This window comes from Stigmatopora argus, chromosome 5 (assembly GCF_051989625.1).
Source record: "Stigmatopora argus isolate UIUO_Sarg chromosome 5, RoL_Sarg_1.0, whole genome shotgun sequence".
In the NCBI taxonomy this organism is placed as follows: Eukaryota; Metazoa; Chordata; class Actinopteri; order Syngnathiformes; family Syngnathidae; genus Stigmatopora; species Stigmatopora argus.
The window spans coordinates 10419311-10434992 of NC_135391.1; the positions used below are offsets into that span (position 1 = coordinate 10419311).

Here is a 15682-nt window from a genome sequence, read left to right on the forward strand (position 1 = left end):
AATAAGGATCATATTTATACATGTACAGGCATTTACAATTCAGAACATGATTCAGAGCCAAAAAAAGCAGGTAAAAATAAACTTATAGAGCAAAAATAAAGGTAAAATCTTACAATTAGCGACATTTCAAAAGGTAAAATAACATTACTTTTGATTCAATTCACAACTGCAACATCATCGTTATTATTGTCCTTTGAGTGATTGTTCGAGTTAAACATAAATAAGGCAATGGCATTCCCAAAAATATTCCTACCAATAAGGACGTATAGATTCTAGAGAATTCAATGAGATGTGTTGTAGGTAGTTTTGAGAGGGAGTAGCAGGGCTGAATCAAGCCGATTCAGAGCGATCAGGGGAAGGCTTTCTGGCACCCAGGAGCAAAATATACAATACCGAGCAAAAATAGCAGTCTCGTGTAACCTTTTACTTAATGAAAAAATTGATCCAGACTAATGAGGTTTTAAGATCAAATCAAAATAACTGCTGCTTTCATAAACCTGATCAACTTTCATCATTTTGGAAACACACAACTTGCATGAATATGGTATCATATGACAGTGCAATCACTGCGTCCAACCTAACGCTGGCCAACCTGAGTTGTTCTAATTTGAAAGCGCGTGTTCTGTAGAAAATCATTCAAATTCATTTAATTTAATTATCATTGACCTTTGATAATTCCATAAGGATTTAGTATACTTATGAATGAAATACATTTTCAAATATTCTTAAGTTATTTATATCTTTGCACCACCGATACCAACTTTGGTCAAGAAGCAGAATATACCATGAACTTGTAACTAGCCAGTTAGAGGGGATATAGTGACAAACAACTATTTACACTCACATTCACACCAATGGACAATTTGGAGTGTTCAATGAACCTGACATGCATGTTTTTGGAATATAGGGGAAAACTAAAAAATATGCACACTCCACACAGGATTGCTGGAGCCTGGATTTGAGACCTCAGAACTTAAAAAAAAATTAAAAAAAATAAATGCATTTTAAAAAAATGAAAAAGAACTCTGAGGAGGATGTGCGAACTAGTAGGACATAGTGCCGTATTGGAAAATACTTAATTGAAAACAAACAAACTACAACAAAATTATTTCAAGTTAATGCTGCCGTAATCTTACTACCTCCAAATTTTTGATGCGCCATTATTTAAATAATAAATATAATAATTTTCTGCACTTCTTTGTTGACATGGTAAACGTCAATTCTTTAGATTGAGGTATAAAAAAACACAAATGGTATGTTGTATCGAAATTAATTAGTTTGAAAACTAAGACACTTGTTATCTGTAAATGTTTTGACATTCTGGAATGAATGACTGGCCAAAAACAGCTTGGAAAGTAGAAAATGCAGCTTTTTTGTGGGGTTAAGGAAAAAGAATACCATCCCTTGATTGTACAGAATTTGTTAAAGAGTTAAAATTAAGCAACAAAACTGTGGAACAGCTTATTTGTTTCTCTCACTTCATCTCTCCACCTCCCTTTTTTATTTTTTATTTTTTTTTAATTCCCTGCATTATCAGTGACATGAACTCTGAATTACTACTTCTATTATAAAACCAGTGGTGGGGAAAACATCTGTCCATTTTTCCATTAATTCACATTCAGGTTTAAGGTGAACACCTTGGAATAGTCGCAACAGAATACAGGACATAGAAAGGCAAAACAAGCATTCAAGGTTAATGTCACACCTACAAAAAAATGTAGTCTTCTAACATGCATGTTTTTGGGTGGTGTATGTAAAGCAAAGGTGGACATGCAAACACCAGACAAGGATTCAATCTTAGGTTCTGTATGCTTGACATGAACTCTACATTATAATTTTTTATATATCAAAACAGTAAAATTTATCAGGTCTGGTGGTGAGTCTTCGATTTATTAGAAAGAATTTCAGTGAATTCTTCTGGGCGCTTTACTAACTGAAAAATATCCTTTAATCGCTCTGTGCGACCTTTAGTTCACAATAAGGTTCTGTTCCTATAGTGATGGTAGTGGCAGTAATTTATACTGTCTGCAAATCTGAAAAATAACGCATATTAATGTCATGATTACAGAGAATATTTTAAAAACGACAGATTACCTTTAGGTTTGTCATTTGGTGATTTTGAGTCCCAGTACCGTCTTCCTTATCCCAGTCTCCTTTTTTGCTGACGTTACCTTAAACTGTATGTACGGGAATGTTAATAGTATATCAGCAATCTTACGTATGCTAAAGCAGCAGCATGCACAAAGTGGGTAAAGAAAGGAAGAAATGAAAGACAAATTGATAGATGAAGGTATCACATTCATGAAGGAGGTGATGCATATATTTTGGCAACGTGAGACACAGTGTGTATTCCTGAAAAGAGTCCATCAGCAAATAAGTTTACAAAAAAATCTACATAAACATCATTTTAGGTTGAGGTTCATTATGTTTCCTGTTAGTCGTCTATGAGGATAGCTGTATGCGTGTGTACTTTTTTGTGTATTTGTGTGGGTGTAAGCATATCTCAACTGTCGGCATGGCACCACGTGGGAGCGCTGACAAGTGGTTTTTGTGGATTTGTGTTTCTGTGTGTAAAAGAGAGATTTAGTGGATAAAATGTCAGACAGGTTTTATCCAGGATTGTTGTCTTGTTAGTTTCAGGAGAATTTCACTCATAGTTCATCTTGTTTTCTGGTGTGGTTGAACAAAATGTCATTAATGATAGATCAAATACTTGCGTGATTGCGATAACATAAATTTGGACTTTTTTTTCTTTTGTTTTCAGAGTTCCAGGAGTGTCACGTAGAGCATTCCTGTAATTTGTGCGCCATTTTCTTTTGCGACTATGTGAAAAGAGCGAAGGATTTGTCTGCTTGCAATCAAGCGTCTGTCTGTGTGAGCGTCTGAAGGTCGGAGGTGTGCAGCGAGTGCTGGAGGAAGACGTTTTTACGAGAGTAGCTTTTTAGGGACAACGGACCCCTGGGTGGTTGCCCCAGACGCCCCGTGAAGGGCGACAAAGTGGAGGACGACGAAGAGGAGGTGGAGGAAGGGTTCTGGGGTGAGGTGGTGCCTGACGAAGAGATGCTCCCCCTACTGGCCAGGCTGGAGGAGGAAGCGCCCATTGCCCGTGGAATATGGCTGGTCTGCTGATGCTCCCCTTTGCGAGATGCCAAACTTCCTCCTAAGGACTCAGAGGAAGATGACACCCTCTCCGGCTGCCTGCTGGCTAAAGATGACATTCCGCGGGGTTGGACGGCAGGAATGAAGAAATGAGGCGCCGTGTTTGGGCCGCCGACGGGCGGGTTGCAGTGGTTCTCCTCCTTGGCGGAACCGAGGAACAGTGGGTGGCGGGGGATGTTAGCGAGGTCCCCTGCGAGAGGCAGAAGAGATAGAGCAACTCCGGCTCGCGCTGCCCTTCGATCCTTTAGGTACGGCGGGCTGCTGTTGTTGCCAGGGCCTGACTGCCCTAGAAGGTTGATGGCCTGAGAGAAACAACCATAAAGAAAACATCCTTTTAAAAAATGTAATGGCTTCTTGCTCAGTGTTGTCAGGTTTAAGGAAAGGAAAACAAAAGAAGTGAGGCTGTAGAAAGTAGGCAGAAAGCAGAATAAATTAATATTCATAGGTTAGGACCGGCAGATTTACACCCGCCATAAAAGTTTTGAGACACTTTCTCATTCTGCTCAATGGTGAAGTGTCTCAAAACTTTTCACTACGGGTGCTCGTATCCAGCGGCACAGCGAACAAATGGTTAGTGTGTCGCCCTCACAGTTTTGGGGTCGAGGGTTCGATCCCAGATGGGTCCTGTGTGGCGGTTGCATGTTCAGCTTGAGCTTGCGTGGGTACACTGGTTTCCTCCGACATCCCAAAAACATGCAGGGTAGGCTGGTTGAACACTTTGAATTGCCCCTAGGTATGAGTGTGAGCGCGAATGGTTATCCATCTCCTTGTGCCCTGCAATTGGCTGGCCACAAATTCAGGGTGACCCCCGCCTGTGGCCCGAAGTCAGCTGGGCTGGGCTCCAGCACCCCTCTGTGACCCTTGTGAAGATAAGCGGTTCAGAAAATGAGAGTACCATACAAATTGCCATTATTCACTACGCAATGGAAATTAGATGACGAGCAAACACAACAAAAGAAATGGTCTGCTATCCTGAATGAATAGCTCGCATCCCACTTGTATTCAACATAAAACCATGTTCTGATGATGGACATGCAATTCTACTGTTGAGTATAACATAACCTAAATGAAAAATATGTGCCAAAATTGCTTTTACAAATAATTGTCTTCCAAGTCAGATTTTGTATCTAACATAGATGTTTAGTGTTATCTTAACTGTGCGTGGTGGTAAAGAAAAGCACTCTGCTACTTTGTCACATGATACTGTAGATTTCTATACAAGGTCCCATGATTAACATGATAGCCAGTGTCCCGCTTCTGTCACCATCAGGCTGACCCTTATGACAAACGTGCACATGTTTACAGTCAATTGGCACAGGACTTGGCTAAAAATAACCTTGATTAGTGAGTTTCAAGAGTCTTTCCAATGTCAGAAATGTCTATGAAAGGTCTTTTGTCTAAGGCAGCTTCTATCCCGGTTACAATACCCTTAAGATGACAGATGCTATAACATACATGGTCTTGATTCTAAACAGCATAAAGGACAAAAGGAACTTTTTTTTTTTTCAACCTGTCTTCTTGACTGTGACGTTAATGTGTTTTTGGATGGGAAGACGTAGTGACTCCCGAGTGCGATGAGAGACGCAACAATTAGAGTGAGAGGGAGTGTGCTGCTCGCGTGTTCGCTGTTCAACTGTTAATTGGGTGACATTTGGAGAACCAGGGCTCTCTAGGCTCCTGCAGCTCGTTCTAATTGTTTCTAAACCAAGCGGAACCCTGCTCACTAAAGAACACACAGCCACACACACTCACACAGAGAACAGGCAACACAAGCAAGCACAAGTTTTGCATGAACTCGCAAAGCGGCGGCATCAAACTGGCTCCCCGGACGCAGCGGGAAGGATGGCAAATAAAGCTGGACGGCAGAAACAGAAGCCACCTGTTCTCCTTTCATGCTCCACTGCACGCATCTCTCTTATGAAACGAAGCTCCTCACGGCCACTCTCCCTCTATCCTCACTCACAAATTACACTACAAAAACCCATATTTTACAAAGAATATCACACAGCAAACTACTAAATACATTGACGAATGAGTTTAATTTTTCCATAACCAAGCTCATAACTCAATTCATGAATATAAAATATATCATCTGATTTTGATAAAGAACGTTGGAATGTTATGTATAAAATATAATAAAAATACCTATTTATGAAAAGGAAACAGTTATTTGACAAATTAAAATTGTAAATAAGGGCTCCAATTTTGGTGCAGTCTCCAATTAATTTGCATGGTTTGGTTATGACCTCTCATTGTGCAGAATCGGTGGCAGTTCCACTTCATGAATTGATGAGGCCTAAACAGATAAAAGGCAAAATTTCTCAAGAAAAGAACAGCATTGATTCATAGCCTTGAGAGTGATATGACCAGGATGAATTTGAAAAAAGGCAGGCAAACGCTCAAAGCTTGACGGATAGACAGGTTTGAGTACTATCATACAAATTTAAATTATCAATTTAAAAACCTTGTACTACCATCTAGTTTAAATGTTAATTCCATAACATTTAAGACTTATAACTAATAGAAATATTACTAACTTTTTTCTTAGTATTTTTTTTCTTTTTCTGACCAAGTACAGTGATATTCAAGTATGATTTGAACATGCAATATAGTGTAAAACCAATTCCACTTTACGCAGTTTTTTTGCTGTTGTTTTGTTTGCATTTTTTTTACCTCGAGGCACAAAGGAAAACAGCAATGCATGGTCTGTCTTGACTATTGACAGAAGCATTTAAAAATCCAAATGGAGTTCAAGACTTACCAGCAAAAAGCACATCCACAGTCTTCTGAACAAAAGACACAACAAAAGTACTAGCTATATTGGTAGACTGGTCTTTTTTAGTGTACCCGGTTCAGATATACTGTAGGTACACCAAAAAATAATAATAAAAGGTTTAAAAGCTAATTACGGGTAATGAACAAATATTTTAATTCAGACCTGCTCCCATTTAGTATCTACTTTAGGTACATCAGATGGAGAAGAACTGCATGCTAGTGCATGGCATGATGGCCAAATTAAAAACCTGGTAGTAGCATCCATCCAATCCATCCTGTTCTTTGACTAATTTGCTGGAATATTCGCATTTATTACATCAAGTACACATCAAATGTTTTCACCTGATTTAATGACTATTGCCAGCAGTTTGTTAAAAATAACACTTCCAATCAGATGGTACCGGGTTCCTTGTAGTGACACCCGGCTACCTCCTCATTCAGGTACTTTAACAGGTTCCTCTATTTCTACTTTGATTGATAGTTGAGAATGAAGTACACTGTGGATGAACTATTGAGCGTCAGGTACTTGCTAATGTGTCTTGATTGGGGGACGCACATGGCAAAACTTAACACAGACGGATTTGTCTCATTAAGATGAGTGAAAGCAATGAGGGGGCACACTGGAACCTCTAAGGAATTGGGACAATGCCGTGCTGTCAGTTTATGTGGGACGGCTTAATTAGGCCCGAATCTTGACAAAGTGAGTCTATAAGAGTTCCAGGAGTTTTCTGTTTCATTATACAAATCATTGCAGCAAAACGCACATTCTTGCCTAACGTGCATCTGACAGCCAGGCTTTTATTTTTGTTTTCATTTTCTTGAGTTTAATTGGCCTTAGCTGCAAACAGTATGCATCGTCTTTACTAAAGGCTGTGACAACTAAAAGTACAACTTCATCATGTGATGTACCAGCCAAAGCTGTCTTTTTCTTCTCGACTGCAACAAGGCATAAGGCCAAAGAGTCTATCTTGCACAATTTTCCAGTTTTACACCAAGTTACAGAATAAATGAAAGAAACAGATGTTCCATATATTAGATACAGTCCAGATATCCAAAGTAAAAGCTGCGGTATAGCTGTGCGGGAGTGCGTATTTTGTGTGTTATAGGCAGAGACAGATGGAGACAAAGCAAAAGGTCAAGTGCAATGAAAAGAGAGGTGTAAACAAATGGAGTCAAAGGATGGAAAGGACAGGAGGGGCAATGACAGATTGGTGAGAAGGTGATCAAAGATGCAGAAAAAACACGATGAGAGTGACAGAAGGTTGAAAAAAAAGTAGAACTGATACAAACTCACGTGTGCTGTCTCAGGTGCACACCTCTCAAATATTGACACAGTGCGTCCAAAAGTAGGCTGATTAATTCTAAATAATGCATTTTAACTGTACAAATGGACAAGGGCTCCTTGAGACTAAGAATCGTTCTGTCTCAAGTTTAATGACTTTCAAACAACACGCACTGCATGTGGTACGTGGCACTTCGGGGAGAACAGTGAAAGCAAAACAGTAGTATCATCAATCACACACCATGACTCAATACCCTACGGAGGCACAGAATCGTAATCACACTGGACACAAAAAGTTGAGAAGTTCTCACTGAGATAAAGTGGAGATTAAAAATTCTATAATGTGATTTTGTCACATTCAATAGTTTTCTCCATGAATAAAATTTGTCAAACAACTTTTCACACAGTAAAAATTCAAAAAGTATTGACGATTGCGATGTTCCATTGGTTTACCATATTTTCCTACATGTTCTGATGTGAAAGAAACTGAATGTTGTCAAAAATAACTGTGTGGCATAAAACCACAGAAAAATAACGATTTGAATTGAACATGTTTCTATTATTTAACTTAAAATGAAATTGTGCATTTGGCTGTTGTCTTTATAATCTTCATCAGGAGGAGTGCTACAGAAAACATTCCTTTTTTTAAATCTACAAAAAGGAGTGCTACCAATATAGTGATTTTTCCACAAAATTATTTAGTTCTAGAAGTGATTTCGTAACTTGAATTTTTCATAAGTAGAGTTGCAATTTCCATGTTAATGCCCTTATCTGTTCAGTACAGGTTAAAGTCAAATTGTGTCGTGTTCTGTTCTGGCAGAGTAATATATTTTCACCCCCTAAAGATCAATAGGATGGTCAACAGCATTCAAGGTGAAAATATGGTAGGCATTTTTCTTACTAGAATATTGTAGCTAAATGTCACTGTAACAATACAGGTATATAAAGAGATGAGGATAACAAAGACCACGGCCTGCAATAGCTTAAGAATGCCTGCAGACATCCAGACCATCTCTCACACCCACAATGGGCTGGATCCATTTTCCACTAGACAATCAAATAAAGTCGGAGAATCTAAGCACACTGGCTTTCTCAAGGCCATAACAACACATACAGCACTTGTTGGTTTACCTCAGTAAAAAAAAACACAGTGGGAGGATAACAGCCTATGGCAACGTCCCTCTATTGCCCTCCTGCTTTTTATCTATCACAAAGATCTTTGGACTGCAATTTTCCAGATTTTACATCCCTTTAATTCCCACCCTTTCAATTCTTTTTTTCTTTGTTTTTTTATGTCTTCTTCTATCTCCCATTATATTTGAAGTGAGTTGTCACTTTGTATCAAAGAGGAAACCCATTAAAGTGTATCCAGTTGTAAAATTGTCTTTTGTGCCCTGAGTGTATTTATGAGATAGATCAGTTACTAAATTAGATAATTCCGTTCGGATCATAGAAATTGGATTCTCACAAACCATGCTTTGAGAGAGCATGTGTGATGGTTGTTAAGAAAAGACAGGAAAAATGGGCAAGTTGTCAAAATACCTTGTCCAGCGATAGTGTTTCTTTTGTGTCTTCCATAAATCCATTTATATTTGTTCGCTTTGTTCCCTTTCCCAATGGCCTGATCAGACTGTCAGCTGGTGATATTGAGAAACCTTTTTTATTTAAAGGTCTATGATTTGGATCTTACATGACAGGTGTCAAGCATTTTCGTCCATCTGTTTGTGCTTTAAAAAAAGAGTAAAGATTGAGACTGCCACGACATCTCCTCGAACAAGCTGTCTCGCTGCAAACCTCCTCTTAGCGGAGAAAATGCTTCCCACCTACAGTATTTGACGTATTTTGCATTAGTGGTTGCTGGACAGAAAAGCACATCCATTAACCAACATATTTATTTATTTATTTTCCTATGTAATTGTTTCATTCAATTGTTTTTCATTTAATTATAGTTTTACTAATGTGATAATGTAGGTTAGTGATTCATAACGCACAATCAATGGGTTCGCCAACATCAAAAATGGACAAAATAGCTGATTAAAAGATGGAAATATGTGAAAAATTGGACCAAACTGTTAATAAAGAGACAAAAATGAACAACCAAGGCATAAAATAAAGAAACATTTTGAGTGACTATGACTTAAGTGCAGAATTAGGTTAGATCAGTAGGTGACTACAATTGGTTTATAGTTGAATAACATACATGAATTACAACAAATGAGAATTGTAACCAGTGAAACCCATTTAATAGAATGCTAAAGGTTCTACACTGGTAACACTGTCAATTCTGAATAAAGTTTCTTTTGAACTCACTCAAGCATAGCACACACTTTTGAGTGGTAATACCCGTGGGTGTTTATCTTATAAGAGGAGTTTAACTTTACCAGGATGAGTTCTAAGAACTGTAAGTGGGTATGTTACTGACAGAAGCTTTGCTCTGTGGGCTTTATTTCTCTCGGTTTTTCTTTATTCTTGTCGCTTGGCCTCGGTTCTTCACACGTCTCACACCTTCTCCGCTACCGCCCTTCATTTTGTTGTTTATTTATTTTTCTTCCTCTTCAAAATTATGTAACACGGTGCGAGTGAATGCTAGCGTTTAACAGGGACGAGCGAACCCTGACAACTGGAGGATTGATGACAGACTGCTACAGCTGAAAGACTACACAATAAGGAGAGGCTTCCATGAAGCTTCAGGATATAAGCAATTGAAACACTGCAAAAGTAGTTAGCACGTTGGCTATAGAGACCAAAGGTTTGGGATTCTAAATGAGACTCTGTGAGAGCATTTCACTCCAGGAACTTCCATATTCAAAAATTAAATACAAATATGGTGGTGGGGGCTGTTGGTGTATAGAGAATCTGCATTGAGCTTAATTTGTGAATGAACAGTTGTCCAAATATGCCTTGTTTAGCTGGAAACCAATGAAGTGTGTACCTTGCCTCTTAACTGTTGAAAGCTAAGGCTAAGTAAGGCACCAGCTACCTTGTGACGCTACCATTGTACAAGTCATATAGAATATACTGTAGATGAACGGATCGGAATTGGAACCTTTGGAAGGAATATGAGACTAAAGGTGGTCTACAATCATTATTATAGCATCCAAACATCAGTCAACACCAATTATAGTACACAGAAAAAAGATGAATATTGCAAACTACAGTCACTGTTCTACAACTGTTTGTGCTACAAATACTGTGAAAGAGATATTTGTTCTAGTAGTTTTTTAGCGAATAGGGATCAAGTCTTGCTTTAAAAAAATTGTAAAGTTGTGTACCCTATAGAAAAGTATTATTTCTCTAAAATTATTCCTTCGAGTGGTATGTGGTATTTATCTGCTATCTACTCAAAATGGGACGTTGAAGTTCAATGTCCATAAACAAGTACAAGATGCTCGCTTATCTGTTTAATCCTTGAGCTTTGCAACTGGTGGCCTGCATAGCTAAAGGCGGACTTGCTGCTGCCAGCATTTTATGAGACCAGGTGAGGTCTGGCATGTGCCAATTACAGAAATATACAAAAATCTGTGTGATGGAAGCAATTAAAATCTGGGAGACAGTGGGAACAGTTCAGACTGCCAAAAATGCACAATGCATCCTTTAAGTTATAATCTGAATAGAGCATTTTGAGTCAAGTGTAAAGTTTTTAGTGAGGGGGCCTTCAAATCGTCCAACACAGAATTAAAAGAGGTGGTTTGGCAAATATGTGTGCCAGAGTCACACTGAGAACAGGAAATCTTTAAGAAGGCTCTCAGGAAGGAGGTGCTGACTTGGATGCTTAAACCCCAACAGGTGCGTGAGTGCAATGATGGCAAAAATCATAGACCACCAGCCTGGGCAAATGTTTCCTGGACAATGCCCAAATCGAGTGGGATGATGGTGACAAGAAAATGAACAAGTGGATGGTGAAGCAGTGGGAGGTGAGGAAACACACAATATGACGGACAAAAAGTCCAGAAACAAACAAATAGAGCTTTGATATTCCAACAAAAGAAGGGCAAGTAGGGCGATGGTCAGATGGAGGAGGATAAAGTGAGAAAGCTGAGTTAGTGAAGATGAAAATGAAAGATAATTAGTAAACCAAAGGAGGAAGATAAAAGCAGACATCCACTAAATAGCTAGCAAAGAAACAAAAGTGGGTCTAATCTTCCCCCACACACCATGCTCTCTCACTCTCGCTCTCTTTCTCTTCAAACGTTCAAAGTAAAACAAGTGTTTTCTAGTTCAAAACATGTAGAAGAACAAGAAAAGTCACCATCAATAATTCCGTGAGTGGATGGGACAACTCTCTACTTCAGGGGTGCCCAACTCCGGTCCTCAAGGGCCCCTAACCAGTTTAGTTTCCATGTTTCCCTCAACAAAGACACCTGAATAAAACAATCAGGATGATTACCAAGCTTCTTGGCAGCTTGCTGATGAATTGATCATTTGATTCAGGCGTGGTAGAGGGAGATATAGAAAACAGACTGAGTAGAGGCCCACGAGGACCAGAGTTGTGCACCCCTGCCCTACATTGTAACATCTACTAATCGAACAATGTATTGTTTTGCTTTGGGATGGTTATAATAACCAGTTAGCTCTGTAACCCTATGTTGTAAACAAATTCCATGCACAGGATTATAGACGATTGTCATAGGCGAAGATGGCATCTTTAACAAATATTGTTCTTGTCATCTCTGGTGTGGTCACTCCACGATGATTTGTGTTTATTTTGTGCCTGTACCAGACTACTTTACCTCTTAAATAATTTTGCTTTAATTCTGTTTTAATGTGAATATCCTGGTAACATTTTTAACTCTACACAATAGATGTGACATGTACAAATGAAACACTACATGCATTAACTTAACCCTTTATCCCTGCAATACCACTGAAGGAAACCACAAATTTCAAGTCAAAGAATCTCGAGTGTGAATGAACCATCAATGTGTCATAGCATTGCTGTTGAAAACCCCCCTTCTAGAACAATAATCTTACACAATATATTCACCTAGCATGCAACAACTTATGATTAATTGTACTCGAGTGAAAAGCGACAGCTTTAGATCAAAAGCATAGATTTGTCTGTCTATGATGACCTCGAGAAACCTGTTCAAATATAGTACAACACAATGTTTTCTTCTTTTATGGGCAAAGACAGAAAACATGTTTAATGAGTGCCTATGAGAGATTATCCCAAGCATTCATCCCACAGTGTGAGGGAAATTTCTTCTTATTTTAGTTGAATTGCATTTTATGCTTCAATATTTATGATTCAAAACCTGATGTGAAGATACTCATGATTGTCAGTGGGGATATCATTGTGTGTGACGTGCTTTGTTTGTTCTGGTACACATAAGTAAATACATTAAAATACATTGGCCAATAGAGCTATATTGATTTCCTCAAGTGGGGTCTTAGATTATAAATTTAAAAAAGCATAATAACAACTGAGATGGATGTACATATTCCGTTTTAATGAAATGAGTATCTACATCATGGTTTTGTGCATTCACTGCTGCAAAGCAAACTGTCTTGGTAAAATCCAAAAACTGATTCTCTAAAGAAGGCAAAGTCACCCACGTATCAGAGAATTAATTATTAACACCAAGCAACTTTTTGCACAATAATTCAAGATTTTTTGGGGAGCAAAAAACATATGCAGTTATACTGCAACCAGCACAAGACAAGTCACCAATTGTGTTGCTGCTGCTCCTGGAAAGAACCCAGCAAATTAGTTTTTTTTTCTTTTTTTGTTCTTCCAAATGAGGCTGGGTGAGGCAAATGAGTTTGCAAAAGTTATTTTGTTCTAATTACGTTTTAATGAACTATTTTTGTTCTGAATAATTGAATCCTTTCTCATGGAGGAGCCACGGAGATCATTAGCCTACATTCTACACGGGTATTGTCATTGTTTCTGCACCACATCCCATTTGTAGCCTCGTTTTTGGCAGATACAGTACGTTGAACTACCACACGAGTTGGCAGTATTTGAATAACGCACTGGATAACTTGCTTGAAAAAATCAACCTTGTTTAGGTTTTGAATAGTTCTAGTCAAATGCACCGGGCTAACAAATTTTTCCTCTTATCATGGTAAAGTACACTTAAATTTGTACGAGAAATGAAATAGGTTGTGGTAAATATCCCTGTGAAAACACGATTAGGCCATAAAATCTATCGACTTTTGACTTTGATTTTTAGGGGCTGCCACCGCGAGTAACACACAATTTGTTTAGAACAGTTGCAGCATGGGATGCCTTTACTGACTAGTGGAAAACAATCAAATTAAATCCAGTAAGTATGGCATGAATGATGCATGAATTCTTGTGTCTAGTGACCATACATTGCAACAGGGCAAGCGATCCAAGTAACTACCTAGAGAGAAGGCTGACATTGGTCTTTATCCTTGATAAAGCAATAATCTCTCATTTGTCCCAGTTCCTTCCAAGTAGTTCAAACGTAAGAGTATACATAAATATGTGTAGTTGAAAATTTGGACAACTGTACGTGCAGCAGAAAGCACATTTTTAAAGACAATGGTGATCTGTCCAGTCAGAGCACAGTGCCTTTTGAGCAGGTACCACTACCATCCATCCGCACACCAGTAGATACATGTAAACATTTTTATTTGATGTCAAACCTTTTTTTCCTTTAAATTAATTTTTGAGACTGCTCTTTTCTAAGAACGGTGATGCAGCTACAGTGTGCCGATTCGTGCTGCATTGTTCATTAATATTCATGCAACTTTAACACACACCTCATTTAATTTCACTGAAAATTGTGTCGCCTTGACAACACTTGTTATGCTTTTGTGTGTGTGTATATATATATATATATATATATATATATATATATATATATATATATATATATATATATATATATATATATATATATATATATATATATATATATATAAAGCTGTCTTGACATGTTGCTCACGTATGATTTAATATGCTCTTTACGGTGTAATGAAGATGAGGGAAAGTGGAAAATGTGATCTTGACGCCCCACTAGTGTTGAACAAATCACTGTCGCCCTTTTGCTCTCACAGCAAAGACGCCCGCAGATTTCATCACAGGCCATGACATAAACTACACTATATTGTCAGATGACCTACAAGCAAAGCAAGGGGTTAAAGTGTGCTCACACTATATGGAATGATAGGATACTTTTTATTGCATGATGGGTAATAAGGGCAGAAATATATGTTACATTTTCTTAGAAAAATTTGATTGTAATCGCTAAAATGAATAATTGTGAATTTATTTGAAAATGTGGGTATTTTAAAACATGCAGGGTAGGCTGGTTGAAAAATAAATATTTTTTTAGGTATGAGTATTAGGGTGAATGGTTGTTCATCTCCTTGTGCCCTGTGATTGGCTGCCCACCAATTCAGGATGTCGCCAGCCTGGTGCTCATTGTTGCTTGGGATAGGCTCCAGCTGAGTCAATAGAACATGACAAAGTAGCCACCTAACAATACCGCATTTGCATCTTTTGATCAAACTCAGTGATATTGGAATTCCAAAGGGTTCTAGATACCAAAAGTGTGTACAACAGCAGCCAGCCTCACAATGCTTAGGACACTTCAAAGTGACTGCAATATTTTTTGACAGAGAATAAGTTGAATGTCATGAAAAAATAATCTATTTTGACACATCTACTGTATGGAAGACCGTTTATGCACAAGGGTGCTAGGTTGCTAAATGAGAATCCGTAATACAACCACTGCAACCGGTTTGCTGTATTCCGTTTTCAGATAACTAGTCCCCATAGTCCTGACATGTTTCTCCATGCGATTTCTCCTAATCTCTATCCTCTTGACACCCCCGAAGCATGATTAACTGTGTTCAAAGACAACATGGTAATCTTTCCATCTGGCTTCAATGTGCTTGAATTAAAGCAGACCAATGATGGCCTGGTTTACATGAATTTAGAAAAAAAACTTAATAAGAATAAAATATTTGAAAATAATTTATTTGTAACACCTTGTTATTTTGGGGCCATATCCTGTCTTTAACACAGTGAGTGTAAACCTTCATTTTGTGTGTGTCCAATATACATGACTCCATCAAACACTCCAAAAAGTGCTAAAAATCATCAGTTTTCTTTAGCCCTTCGCCTGAGTTTCGAGGGTGAGCTACTGCCAACCCAGGATTCCTTAATGACATCCTGAATTGAACGCCAGTGAACCGCAGAAAACACTGAGTTGGGAGATGGGTGTTGAAAAATCTAGCGATTGAACCTGTAAATTATCCAGTTTCATTGAGTCTGTTCTCATTGGGTTCAGGGATTAAATAGACTCAATCCCATCGGAAACGGGGAGTGTTCGTACCCATTAGGGTTGCAGTTGAGTGAGAGCTTATCCTAGTTAACTTTGGAGGTGAGAGGCAGGGTACCACTAAGGACTGGTTGCCAGTCAATAACAGGGCATTATAATCATAATTTTGATATAATTTCCTGGGAAATTCCCATACTGTTAGGGTTAT

At 38.3% G+C, this 15682-nt stretch overlaps 1 protein-coding gene across 4 annotated transcripts in view; it reads right to left on the reverse strand.

Moving 5' to 3' along the window:
• Window positions 1–2277: 2277 nt before the first annotated feature.
• ccser1 (coiled-coil serine-rich protein 1) overlaps window positions 2278–15682 on the reverse strand; it is a 92742-nt gene continuing 79337 nt past the window's right edge. For 2 of the 4 annotated variants that reach the window (XM_077600071.1, XM_077600070.1), the window contains exon 11: window positions 2278–3461. In XM_077600071.1, coding sequence (XP_077456197.1) covers window positions 2859–3461 — 603 coding nt within the window. In that variant the 3' untranslated portion in view covers window positions 2278–2858. The remainder of the gene's footprint in view (window positions 3462–15682) is intronic. The other 2 variants (XM_077600072.1, XM_077600073.1) reach the window with 2 other exon arrangements.